The sequence below is a fragment of the Saccostrea cucullata genome, unplaced genomic scaffold (assembly GCF_032062105.1).
Source record: "Saccostrea cucullata isolate Sc308-1 unplaced genomic scaffold, CSIRO_AGI_Scuc_v1 ctg14363, whole genome shotgun sequence".
NCBI classification, from domain to species: Eukaryota; Metazoa; Mollusca; class Bivalvia; order Ostreida; family Ostreidae; genus Saccostrea; species Saccostrea cuccullata.
In genome coordinates this window covers 64332-78310 of record NW_026921719.1, presented here as the reverse complement: position 1 = coordinate 78310, position 13979 = coordinate 64332, and the positions used below count along the sequence as shown (strand labels likewise).

Sequence of the window (13979 nt, the reverse complement as noted above, 5' to 3'; positions counted from 1 at the left end):
AGAAGACAATTTTCAAAGATTTTTCCTATATGTTTCTATGTAAACATTGATTCCCCATTGTGGCCCCGCCCTACCCCCGGGGGTCATGATTTGAACAATTTAGAATCTACACTACCACAGGGTGCTTCCACATAAGTTTCAGCTCTACTGGCCCAGTGGTTCGTAAGATTTTTTAATGACCCTTGTAAGGGGATATGTCCCTTCATTTTAACAATTTAAATTCCCCTTCACCCAAGGATGCTTTGTACCAAGTTTGGTCAAGATTAGCCCAGTGGTTCTTGAGAAGAAGTCGAAAATATGAAAAGTTTACAGACGGACAGACGGACGACGGACAAAATGTGATCAGTAAAGCTCACTTGAGCCTTCGGCTCAGGTGAGCTAAAAACTACACCTGGTATCTTGAAGAAATGCCTGGTAGAGTGGCTGCAACGTTATTGTTGACAACTTACACGATCGATTACGTTACAAGAATGATCCCGCACGATTAAACCTGTTACACGAACGATCCTTCACGCACACGATTGCTAACGCAAAATCACTTTTCTTCACGCAAAATAGTTCGAAATATTTGGGAATGGTCTTTGAGAACTCTGTTGGACAATATTGTGGACCATTGCCAGAACAACAACAAACAATGTCAACCCAGCACCTAGATTTAAACGAGATCCAAATTATGAACCTTCAAAAGTTGTAATTTAAAATCCAGTAGCAGTAAAATTACTAAGAAGTGTTATGATAAATTCCACTATTTATAAGAATCCAGACCATTTTAATTTAGGAAGAAATACGTACTTCGTGGAAAGTTTTAATAATACATTAAATATTTATCAAGACAAAGGAATTGCATTTGGAAGTGAACAATATAAAGTGCGAGCTTTCCTTGTTGGGACTTTGCATTGGAATGAAAATGTAAACAGAGAACATACTTCTCCTTCATTCGAGGCTGACCCAAATGCCCCTAGAAGACTGAAGGGAAACGGAACTATAAAAAGAAATCACTTCATTTAAGAAATAAAAATATGGATGTGCTAAATCTAACAAGTATACTCAAAGCGGAGAAATAAATAGTTAAACCATGTGCAGAGTTTTATCTCTACTTCCTGTGTAACACGTGTTTGTTCTTTGCAGGTATCTATTTATAGCGTCACTCTGCAGTCATATCAGTTGGAGGTGTGACCAGCTGCCTAATATGCTCAACTGCTGTCCTTGTGGATTTTATGCTCAATTGCTGTCCTTGTGGATTTTATGCTCAATGGTGAACCGGCGTGAGTTATCTTGTACCGATAGACGTCGCCACAGGAAAATGCGGTCCAACACAAATCTGATAAGAATGGCAATGATGGCTTATCTTCAGTATCATTCTCTAGTTCGAAATCGAAGAAAGCAGACGTGTAAAAGTAAATATTTTGAAACATGGCATCAAATTGTGGTGCTATGACAGCTCCGGGCTGAGTTAGAAAAGTTCGGTGCGAAGAAAATGGGAGCTTGTTGAGAGGTAAACAAAAGTTCGAATTTTAACTGATTTTGTGCTTGAAAATAAATATTGGGCTTATTGCACTTTCAATGAGAACAAAAATGACAAAAAATAAGTAACCCAACCTTTCTATGAAAAAAAAATTGTGGCTTAAACCGTCATATAAACGAGGAAGTGTCGTTCTTCGTGTATCCCGAATTTCCTCGACTTTTACTATCGACATAAAATATGAAAGAAATAAAAAAAGTACATGTTTTTATGTTAACTTATACATATTATTCTCAATGCTTAAACGTGTTTGGAGTTTTGAAAAATATATTGATTGTTATAATCGTAAATTAAGCATTTTATTTGATTGTTTACAGGCTTGAAGCATACAGGAGGAATGCACATTGTGCAAAAACTGACACTGTTCCTGCGCCAGAATTTATGATGATAACCCCTGATCCCAAGGAATACAAGGACTTACATAAAGACAGCACATTTCCAGGATGCGTGGACTCAGAAATCTTAACCTTTCTGTCAAAATTTAATAAATCTTGGGACAAGAAAGCAACAGATATGTACAATGATGGATTTATACAGTATGTCAGGGTGACTTTCCATGATGAGCACTGGTTTGTAAGAAGTACAGTGAAAGCATCCATGATGAAATCCGTGAAGTATGTAGTTGATGTAAAGCTAGGACAGGACAAAAGTGTTCAGGAATGTCAGTGTGAATGTGCTGCAGGTATGGGACCGGATGCTCATTGTAAACATGTATGTGCTGTGTTGGTTGCATGTGCAGATTTTCTGAAGCGGGGAATTATAAAAACAAAACTAACATGCACCCAAAGAATACAAACATTCCATCGAGCAAAACCACACAAAGGAACTCCCCTAATGGCAAATCAACTTGATATGCCTGGATGCGATGAAGTTTGCAATTCCCAGTATGACCCAAGGCCCCTAGAATTTCAAAAGAATCCAGGATATGTTTCGTATTTTAGGAATGTTTGCTTAAATTTTCGAGGCATAAGCAAAACCCCCATATTCCAGATTTATCAACCAGCAAATATGAGGGCCTTTGACTAGGACCATGACTATTTTAGCGATACATTCAGCCATTAAATACTGAAATTACTGAATTTAGCAGAAATTTCTGAGGAAAGTGCACGACAACTGCATCTGAAAACCATAAACCAAGGTAACAATGACCTTTGGTATGAGGAACGCTGCAAACGTTTACACTCGTCAGTGTATGGGAGGATTAGTAAAGCAACAGACAGGACCGATAAAGTTAAACTTGCCCAGACTTTGACTCTAAAAGGCAAAAAACTTTCAACAAAAACACATTCTTCATGGAAAGAAATATGAAAAAACAGCTCTGAAGAAATATCAGGAAATAACCGGAAAAACTGTTTATGGCAGAAGAATATGTGTTTGTTTGGAAGCCCCACATTTTGCTGCATCACCTGATGGCATCATTGATGATGATACTATTATTGAAGTGAAATGTCCCTATGTATCAAGAAACAATATTATCACACCAAAAACTGTTCCATATATCCGACAGACTGGTAGTAAGTTTTTCCTTAAAGAAAAACATGATTATTATTATCAGGTCCAGGGTCAACTTTTATGTACAAACAAGAGGAATTGTGTGTTTGTCGTTTATACATTTAATGATTTTCTGTTCTTCACAATTGAAAGAAATGACGAATTTATTATTGAGGGCACATGCGAATTACCCGCTACGCCGCGTACCAATTCAGGTTTGTTTGACTTTGTTAGATGGCATGTTCGATCCTACGATAGTTCCGTAATTCCTGCATGCCTTCTCAAGAGGTCCAGAGCAAGTAAGGTTGTGGTAAGAATCGGGTAAGCCAGTATTATTTGCAGTTATAGGTTATAGTTGGAGGGAATGACCTTTCTTTTGATCCTCCCGAGATTGAGAAAGATTGAGAGGAACATAATTTCTTTGTCGAACTTTCTTATTCACGGGGTAGATGTGAAACACGTAATTGTTGGGAAACTCATCAGAAGGGACTCTCAAATATCGCCACCAGACTACAACAACGGGGTTATTGAGGTCAACCAGCTCCTGAATTTTGCATATGGATCCCTACCAAAGGTAACCTTTTGCAAGCACCGGGGTTTTTAAGGTCTAACCTACAGTACCTGGGGCCTGATGGAGTTCACCTATCTACAAAATCATGCCGATTGTTGATTTTTCTTTGGTTGTTCGTCTTTCTCTGTGAAATACATGAATTATTTTAAATTTGGTAGGAATGGAACACAAAGGAATGCAAGAAGAAGAAAACTCGGTGAAACGGAAGAAGATTCGTTTAATTGAATGAAAGCTATTCAAGTTCGTTGACCCTAGGGAATTCAGAAGACCACGTCCCCGAGTCCAACGCGAGAAACAGGAGAGGGCAAGGGAGGAGAGTCAGAAAACAACAGCCGCCCCTTTGTTTTCCCTCATCGCAAATCACAACCCGCGAGCGAGAAATGTCAAGTTGGATTGATTGATTGTATCTTGATAAACGTCCCTCTCAAAAATTTTTCACTCAGATGGAGATGTCACTGAATGCCGGTGAAGGGCTTCAAATTTTGACCTTGACTCGGCACTCAGGGCCATTGATCAGTAAGGGATCTTTATCGTGCCAACGCCTGCCGCTGACATGGGGCCTCGGTTTTTAAGGTCTCCGCTGAGCGCATGGCGAAGGAACAGTTGCTACCCATTTTATCGACTGGGTCAGTTGCGGCCGAGATACGAACTCACGACCTCCCGATCACGGAGCGAGCGCTCTACCGACTGAGCTACCGTTGTCCAGTTGGAGGATTCCGCAAATGAACTGTTAAATGACATCATTCCTCAATGTTTAATGCTTTAAAAACAAAAACCAAAAAAAATCACAAATTTTCATTTTTGTTTGAAGGGGGAGGGGTGGCGGTTTTGGTTTTTACTATACATTTGTCTTACACAGAATATTTAGAGCCTTTAATTACTTTTATACGCATTTTGATAGGCATGGCTGATTTTAAGAGCCCTTTACTTGTAACTTTGTAGATTTATTTCTTTGTACATATGCTCAGGTTAAATTTGCCTCCATTTTGTCATTCTTATTTTATTTTTTCCTGACTGGTTGAACTATGTACATTGAATTTAATAGGGATCGTTTTAAATATTCGTATTAACACATTATTTTAGAGCTAGTTAAGAAGTATGATTTTCATTGGTTAGAGTTAATATATATGTCGTGAGAGTAACATTTTCAAGGCACTTTTGGTCAAAGAACCCACAGCTTCAAGCTTACACTTCTTAGCTCTTAGGGTTTAATTCCGGACTGCTCGTGCAGTCTTATTTTTTAATTTATTTATTTTTTGTTTAAGACATGATCTAAGTATTCTGTAAAATCTAAAGTTCTAGGTCCTTAGCTCTAGAGTCACTTTGGTTCAAGAATGAATTATAAATTCCATTGCCTTTGTTTACAACAAATAAGTTGCCTTGTCCCTTGTATAATACAAATAGGGTGTTCAGGAATTTTCAGTCTACTTGCATAGTGATTATGGTACTGAATGAAATCTCTTAAGGTGTTATTCCAAGTGAGATCTCGCGAGAGTTGTCCAATATTCATTCAGTTCGAACCGGAAAGCCGTGCGAGGTATAGACGTGTTTGAGTGTCCGAGCGGCCGGTTATACGATACGACTTTCCTTGTTATTTCTCCTAGCCCAGCTGTTTCGACATTTCCATCTTCTATCTAGAAGTAAGTGTTTTGTTGTTTATTTATTTATGTGTGCATGTTTTCGGGTTTATTTTTGGCTTTGATTCATTGCTCGTGATCTTACGTCCCAAATTTTGTTCATGCACACATTTCTCGAGTCGCGGAGTATGTTTACTTGTGGTGCTGTACAAGTTTTACTTGTATTTGGTTTGTGCCACGTAAGTTTTTTAGATTTTATTGGTGTTATACAAGCTTGCCTTGTATTTCGGCTACACCTTTATGTGATTTTGAGAATGGGTGTTATACAAGTTTAATTTCTTGTATTTGGTTTAATATTGAATATTTTAAGGGTGTTATACAAGATTGTCTTGTATTTTGGTTACACCTGTTTGTAATTTTGAGAGAAGTGGTGTTATACAAGTTTTTCTTGTATCGGGTTTTACACCACTGTTTATGAGAATTGTTATACAAGATTGTCTTGTATTTTGGTTACATCTTGATGTGATTTTAGAGTTACGGTGTTATACAAGTTTTTCTTGTATTTGGTTGTACACCACTGTTTATTAAGGGTGTCATACAAGCTTGTCTTGTATTTTGGTCACACCTTTATTTGGTTATAGAGTATTGCATTATACAATTTTTCTTGTTTTTTGGTTGCACACCACTGTTCAATTAATGGTGTTACACAAGTTTCTGTTTTGTATTTGGTTTACATTAGTATGCAGTATTTAAGATTTGTGTTGGTGTGCATGTTTTTGTTGCACAGTAATTGATGGAAAGTAGTAAGATATTTATAGGCGCTATGCAAGTTTGTTTTGTATTGATATATATATAAGAATCAATATTTAAATGTGATGTTATATAGTGGTATCCTTTGGTGTTATGGTGCACCACTTTGGTCTTAATATAAGTACATTGCCTCGTGTGTGTTGTTACACTTTTGTGACATTTCGAGAGCTGTAGTTTTTCTGAATTAGTAAATATATATTTTACAGTGACTAGTATTTTGTATTTCCGGAATGTGCACTAAATGTATGTAGAGGGTACAAGATTAGGGGTTAGGCATTCTCGGCATAGTTACAAATTTTGTGTATGCCCTTTTTATGATAATGGGATATTATTAAAATCTTATTTCGTTTTAAGGATATATTAAGATGATAATATATTTTGATCCATTTGGTTCACTTTTTTGCTGTGTGCAGGATTTACATTGAGTGGATTATAATTTGAGCATGTTTGGTTTGTAGATATTTTTATTTTTGTTTTCTAATTAATGTGGAATTTAACTTCACTGCATTTTATATCTATTTAATAGATGTCTATAGTTCTGAAGCAGAGGCATTCACTGTTGGGCAAGAATTTGCTACCCTTAGCATTGAGGTTAAAGGATTTGGCCACAGATATTCAGGACGAGAGGGAATTGGCAAGATTGAAGAAGGAACATCCCCTCACTAGATATTCCTTAGAAGAATTAGAGACTGAATTCAAAAGCCTCACGGGGGAAGAAGCGAAGGAGTTGTTGAGTCTACTTGGAAAGCAACGGGATATCGATAACGTTCGTGATGCATGTTGCTATCTGCATGGCAAATGATGTTGGGGCTCCTAAGTCAACCCCAATTGCTAGGTCATCTATTCTGGTAGAACCTGGTTCACGTCCCTCGACGTCTCAGTCTGTAGAATCTCGGGAGGGAGAAGTGTCTAAAGAGTCAAAGGATGTAGGTAAGTGCTATTTAAAGCTTAGTGATACGAGTTCAAGAGTGGGCATGTAAGTTCAAGTTTTTAATGGTGGTTTTATATTGTAGAGAAGAAAAAGGATGACATTGAGACAAGACTTGGAAAAAATGGAATCAGCTATGAAGGAAGTGACAGGGAATACAGATAAAGAGGTGAACCTGGCATTAAAGAACATTTCTATTTTGGCAAGCAGGCCTAAGTTGACAGCCCCTGCAGTTATGTTAGCTGCGGTTGAATCATTAGTCGATATTGCAATTTCCTCTGGTCATAAAGAGGCAGATTTTTATGCGAAGGCTTTGCAAACTTGTAGGAAATTTGAAAATAATCCTGATATTTTCGGTTTGTGTCAACGTTTGTTTGGAACAGCAGATGATAAGAAAATTTCTTCTGTTGTGGCGGAATGGTCAAAAAATAAAAAGTATATAGACGAGAATAAAGAATCAAAGGAAAATGTAAATTCAATGTCTTCTGCAAGTTTCGCAGGTCCTCATGGGTCTAATTTTGTACCCGGTAGTCCAAATTTTCCGTTTTGGCAATCTCCCATGGGAGCTTGGCAAGGTATGCCTATGTATGGGCCAATGCCGGCTAGGTTTCCTAAACACAGATCTTGTGTTGGTGGTGCATGTTATTATTGTAAACGCCCAGGCCATATGATGGCCAAGTGCCCAAAGTTGATGAAAGAGAAGGATAAGTAGGCCTATAGTGTAAAATGAAACATGAAAATTTGATAGTGGCATGTTAAAATTTTTTGTATGTCATTGTTGAATCGTCAACAAACCTGATAAGTATTATTTGGCTTCACATTTTTAAGTAATTTCAACTATCATCCCAAAGGACTCTGATGCCTTAGTGATTATTTCACGCGGGTTGAGTTACCTCTCCTATTATTTTACTTTCAGATAAAACGCCAAACATTTTGTCCATTTGTTCCAAAATGGGAATTGAAAGCAGGTTTTTTAGCGGATTATGAAGATACATGTGTGGTATATAAGAGAAATACATGTGCAAGATTTGTAAACTTAAACGGAGAGGTAATTCACCCCTCATCCCATGTCTTTGTATCTGCAGAAAAGGTAGTTAACAACAATATATCTGTGGATATGTCTGATTTGCCTTTAAGGGACCCAGGTACTTTTGTCCCAGGAGGCATTCATGATTATTTGCGAGAGTGCGAAAAATTAGATATTTCTGGTGAAATGCGGGATTGGTTAAAAGATGGAGTTGATGATCAAAAATTTATTAAACCTTTTAAAGGTAATTTTAAAGGGAAATCGTATAATTCAGACAAGCCTCCTATGATGTATATGCAAAATTCTGCTGCTTGTAAAAAATTTCAGGAATTTATTGTATCAGAATTAACAGCTAGGTTGAGAAATTGGGTCTTTACAATTGCTTGGTAAAATTGGGGAGGTGGATCCTCCACATTTGGTTATGCCCCTTACTATTGAACCCAGTAAACCTAGCTTATGTCATGATGAGAGATTTCTTAACTTGTGGATAAGAGATTGTCCTTTCAGTTTAGAAACATTACGAGATGTTCCAAGACTAATCCAAAAAGATGGTTACATGACATCCAAAGATGATAAGTCGGGCTATGATCATGTGTTGTTAAGTGAGAATTCTAGAACTTATTTCGGCATTCAGTTTTGGGGATATTACATGGTGTATAGGACACTTCCATTTGGTTTTAAAGCAGTGCTTATATTTATCATTCTTTAGGAATGATTGCAACAGGATATTGTAGGCAGTTGGGTGTTCCAATTTCACAGTACATAGATGACAGGTTGATAGGTGAGTTAGAAACTTCTTATTATGATAGGAATCATGGTTATAGGAAGGCTGAGCTTGCTCTGTATATTGTTTGTCAAGTTTTTACAAGACTAGGATACACCTTTGGTTTGAAGAAATGCATTTTGCATCCAGTTCAGTGTCTGAAGCACTTAGGATTTTTGGTTGATTCCATTAAACAGGCATTCATTTTGCCTAAGGATAAAATCAAGAAGTTTTCAGAGTTGAGGGAGTATTTGCTATCGTGTAGGAAACTTGAGGTTAGAAGTTTACAAAGATTTGCAGGAAAATGTATTTCTTTCTCTTTGGCTATCCCAGCTGCAAAGTTATACACTATTGAGGTCAACAGATCAATTAGTTGGTGTTTAAGAAATAGTAAGGCAGTGATTATGGACGATTTTTTAAGGTGCGAGTTGGAACATTGGTGGTTTATTGATTCTTGGGAAGGTTACGTGTCTTGGAGAGAGGAGAGACATCTTCAGTTACCCCTTTTCACTGACTCTTCTAGGTTTAAGTGGGGTGCAATGGTCATGTTGCAGGGGAAAGAAGTTGAGATGAGTGATTTCTGGTCTGTGGATGACTCGAGGCCTATTCATTTGAAAGAGGCTTCTGCTCTTTATTGTGCTATTGTGGCTGTTCACACTGAAAAATCATAGGGTAGATGCTTATGTCGACAACACAGCCCTCGTTAGGATATGGGAAAATCAGGGTAGAAGGGACATTAGTTTGAATAGAATAGTGAAAGATTTGTATCAGGTCACCTATATCAGCAATATTGATTTGAAATTGCATTATATTCCATCGAAATGTAACCCAGCTGAAGCCCAATCTAGAAAACTTACATTTCTGGACTGTATGCTTACTAAAAAGGTGTGGGAGGTTGTTCAAGAGAAATTTGGTCCCCATCCAGTTGACTTAATGTCCTTAGATTCAAATGTGATGAAAGATGAATTTGGGAAACCACTTAAACATTTCACACCATATCCTACACCCTTTTCAGCAGGAGTGAATGTTTTTTCTCAGAGGTTAGAAAATGAAGAGAACCCTTATGTTTTTCCCCCATTTGGACTCATTTTCCTATTATTGAAATTTTTGAAGTCCTCTGGGGTTAGGGTATGTACTATGGTAGTTCCTTTAACGTCCCCAAAACCTATATGGTGGCCATTTTATTATCTTGTAGGCATGACAGTGTAGTGTTGGGTAGAAGAGGTGATAAAAATGTATTGTTGATACCATCAAAACAAGGTTTTATTCCAGATACAAAAGGTCTTGTATGGGATCTAGTAGCTTCGAGACTTTCATTTTGATTGTTTTATTTTATAGATCTTGACAATTGGAGATTCTCAGAGAAATAATTGGCAGATTTCTGAAATGGATAGAAGATTCAGGTATCTGAATTCATTAGTGGATGATACTAAGTACGGGAAACAAAAATCTTCTTTAGAAAAGGAGTTCGGAAATTTTTTAAGTGAATTTTCTGACATTAAGATGTTAGATTCATCACCAGAAGATATTTGTAGATTCCTAATATATAAAGATAAGGGAGGGAAGACAAAAGTGCATGAAATAAATTGCAGCTTTGTGGGTGAAAAGTTTGGTGAGTGTGGATGCCCTTGTAGGTTATCGGCAGGTAGTGTTCAGTCTATTTTGGGTAAATTATCAAAATTATTCGAAGCGTATGGTAGGGGTAAGCAGTGGGACCCAAAATCTAGTTCTGGTAATCCTGTTGGTAGTTTACAAGTCAGAAAGTATGTGAAAGCTATTCAGAAAGAACAAGCTCAATCTCATGTTAGGGTTAAGCAAGCAAAGCCAATTTTTATTGGGAAGTTAAGGAAAATTGTTATGTACATTGAGGAACAGTTGAAGTTAGCAAGTGCTAATGTAGATAAGTTTGTATTTCTTAGGGATAAGGCATTCTTCTTACTCCAGTTCTTTGCAGGTGACAGGGCAAATTACTTGGGTCAGGTCCTTATTCAGGAAATAAAAGCTTTATCAGGTAATGCAGGACTTTTATTTTGCCACACAGTAGGGAAAACTTTGAGTAATGGGAGAGATAATATTTTCGCAGTTCAAAGAGTTGAGGATTTGATGATTTGTCCAGTTCATGCAGTTGAAGCTTATGTCTGTGCAGCAGAGCTTATGGGGTTAAACATGAGTTCAGGGTATTTATTCAGACCATTGGGAAAGAATAGGTTGTCAGTTTTGGATGGTTGTTTGTCATATTCAGTAGTATATGAAAGATTAAAGTTCTATTTACAAAGATTGAATATTGATGAGGGAGAACCCCCCCACAGCTTGAGAAGAGGTTGTGCAGTGACCCTTTCACTTTCTGGTTCAGCGGAGGTTGAGAAAAGCATTATGGGTCACATAGGATGGTTTTCTAGCCGAAGTCTTGATAGATATAGTGAAATGAAGAATTTGGTTGATGTTGGTTGTTTCCAATTTATTTGCACAAGTACCAAGTATTCAAGGAATAGAAAATGTTTATAAAAGTTGTGGTGATTATGATACACTCCCTAAAGCATTTAGTTGAACATATATGTTAAGGACTATGTGGGTTATATCTCCCCTGCTATTGAACATTATGAATTGCATTATTTTGTTCCAATATGTAAATTCAAAGAGATTGTAAATGTGGAAATGTTCAGTGCAACAAACATACAATGAATTGTTTTGATATGGTTTGAAATAAAGATAGTGCATTTAATTCGATATGTAGTTTTCATTTTTTAAAGTATTTACAGGGTTGTGTAAGGATTGGGAAATTAAGTGGTTTATTTGAGTATTGGGAAAGGGACCACTTAATTGGTGAGTTTGTTGTCCTAGATCTGTTAAACTATATGGGTTTGTTCCATAATACACTGATTCTTCCCAATCCTTACAAACCCATGGTCAACTGAGTGAGATGTCATTTGGAATAAATTTATATTCCAAGTGAGATCTCGCGAGAGTTGACCAATATTCATTCAGTTCGAACCGGAAAGGAGGGTGTGGTTGATGGTGATTTGAATGGCATATTACAAGTCTGACTGTTATTATGTGTTTGGACTTTGCAACAAAGGCGATTCGAAAAAAAAAAAAAAAAAAAAAAGGAAGTGAATCTTATTCATTTGTTCCATGGGCATACACTGATTCTTCCCAATCCTTACAAACCCATGGTCAACTGAGTGGGATGTCATTTGGAATAAATTTAATTGAAGCTAACTCTCCCTTATCTTGATATATTTTTTAGGGCATCACACTCATTTTTTTCTCCCATTATATCTTTATCAAATTATTTACTTTGTTATTACTTATTCAGCTATTTTTTTTCTACCTCATTTTTTATTTTAATTTACATTTTGAGATTCTTTTGGACACTTATTATTTTTGTTATTTCTTCAATTAGTTATCAACTGCAAATTATTCAGAATTATCACCAAAATAAATTCACTGTTAAAATTCAAACTGTCTTCTTATTTTCAAGGTGTTGATCATAACCTAGGAACCTGAATTAAATAAAACATGGCCAGTTATTATACTATTACATAGTTCGTGGTCTTAGTCTGTTCCTTGGTATTACTTAGTATAGTTTAAAGATCAAGTTGACCATTTATCTATATACTTTGGAGCAGATTGAGTACACTTTTCGAACATAACAAAGAAGCTTTGTATTGACATTCCCTCCCATTATTGCCATAAAGGTTTCGTCAATGGTCAACATGTCCAAAAATTTATTTTTACAATAACTCCAAAAGTATTTGAGGTATGAAGTTAAAACTTTTACAGTTTATAAATTTTTTCATTGATTAACAGATAGAAAGTATCACTTGATAAAAAATACTTGAAAAAATAATTAAATAGAAATTTTTTTTTTGAAAATGCATATTTTTTCAGAAAATGCAATTAATTCATTGCTTTAAGTGAAAACCATCACTGCAGAAACAAAATATGTTAATCAATGAAGGGCAAGTTGGACTTGGACACCTCTGCAAAGTTCCCTGTTTATTTTTTCCAAATGTTAAGACTTGAAAGTGAAAGTACATTGCAAATGGCGGATTAATTCTACAGGGGTCTTGTCTTTATATTATATTTAAACAGTCTTTCAGACACCATTCACGTCCAACTTGCCCTTCAATGATAAACATATATTATTTCTGCATTGATGGTTTTCACAAAAAGGACAGAATTAAGCATATGTATTTCTCTTAAAATATGCTTATTTTCTAATACAATTTTTCTCAAAAAAAATATTTTTTAAATATTTGGTATCAAGTGATACTTTCTATCTATTAATTAAGGTCTTCCGTTTCCAACGGAAGACCTTCTACTGATTCTGATGATTAAGATTATTCTTATTATTCTTTTTTTTTTTTTCTTCCTAGACGCCAACTTTGAGGCCTCATATCTCACTCATTTCGCAATGGATTTTGCTCAAATTTTCAGACATTATAGACGGTAATAAACTCTATCAGAATGCTGTTTAAAATTTCAAAAATTCACTTCCGGTTTTGAGTTATTTCCCTTTAAACGAAAATTTATAGGCTTTCATTTCCAGACAAAGGCTCAGAGACTACAAAAGCTGGAGCAGAAATTTTACTGAATTTAAATAATAGAAGCACTGAAGTTGTGCACATCGGTTTTTGTTTTTCAATTTCTGTATTCGAAATGGCGCTATATAGGGGTCAAAAATTAGAACGCCTAAAAGAGCGAAAATTAACACATATTTTCCTTTTTATCTTGAAAACTAAAAATATTTTGTTAAGACATGTTGAATAAAAGTTGTGCATAAATGCACGAGCTTTCATTAAATATCATTTAAAAGGGGCTGGCCCCTAAAATTAGGGATCTAGGGCCCTTGAAAGTTTTTGCTTTATAACTCAAAAACGGTAAATATTTCGGAATGACTGTCGATTATGACGGTTTGCTTTAACATCTTATTATCTCATGAAATTGTTTTGTTCGAGTCTTGTTTTAAATGAGCTAGATACATGACCCATATATGTACAGGTAATTCTTTTCACTCAGCACGTAAACGCGAGCTCCTCATGCGTGTAAACCAAAACAAACTTACTATAAATGATAAACATGGCTACATTGGATGCTAATATTTTTTAGAATAAGGTTCTTGAAGTGTTTTGTGTTTTCCCCCAAAATTATCATGATTATTCACTGACAACTTTCCCTTTTATTTCATTTTTTTTAAATCGTATAAATCAATTCTACTAAAAATGGAAGAAAAGATAATCTTTTCTTCTTATCTTATAAAAACAAACAATATAGTGAGAAAATAAAA

The 13979-nt window shown here is 35.9% G+C and overlaps 1 protein-coding gene across 1 annotated transcript; it reads left to right on the top strand.

Moving 5' to 3' along the window:
• The first annotated feature begins 5146 nt into the window (after positions 1–5146).
• LOC134260632 (uncharacterized) lies at positions 5147–11194 on the top strand. Its single transcript, XM_062743185.1, is given in 9 exon segments — positions 5147–5224; positions 6498–6742; positions 6744–6897; positions 6985–7607; positions 8434–8528; positions 8636–8707; positions 8840–8964; positions 9575–9817; positions 10028–11194. Coding segments are annotated over 8 exon segments (2724 nt in total). The 5' UTR covers positions 5147–5224.
• Positions 11195–13979: the final 2785 nt, after the last annotated feature.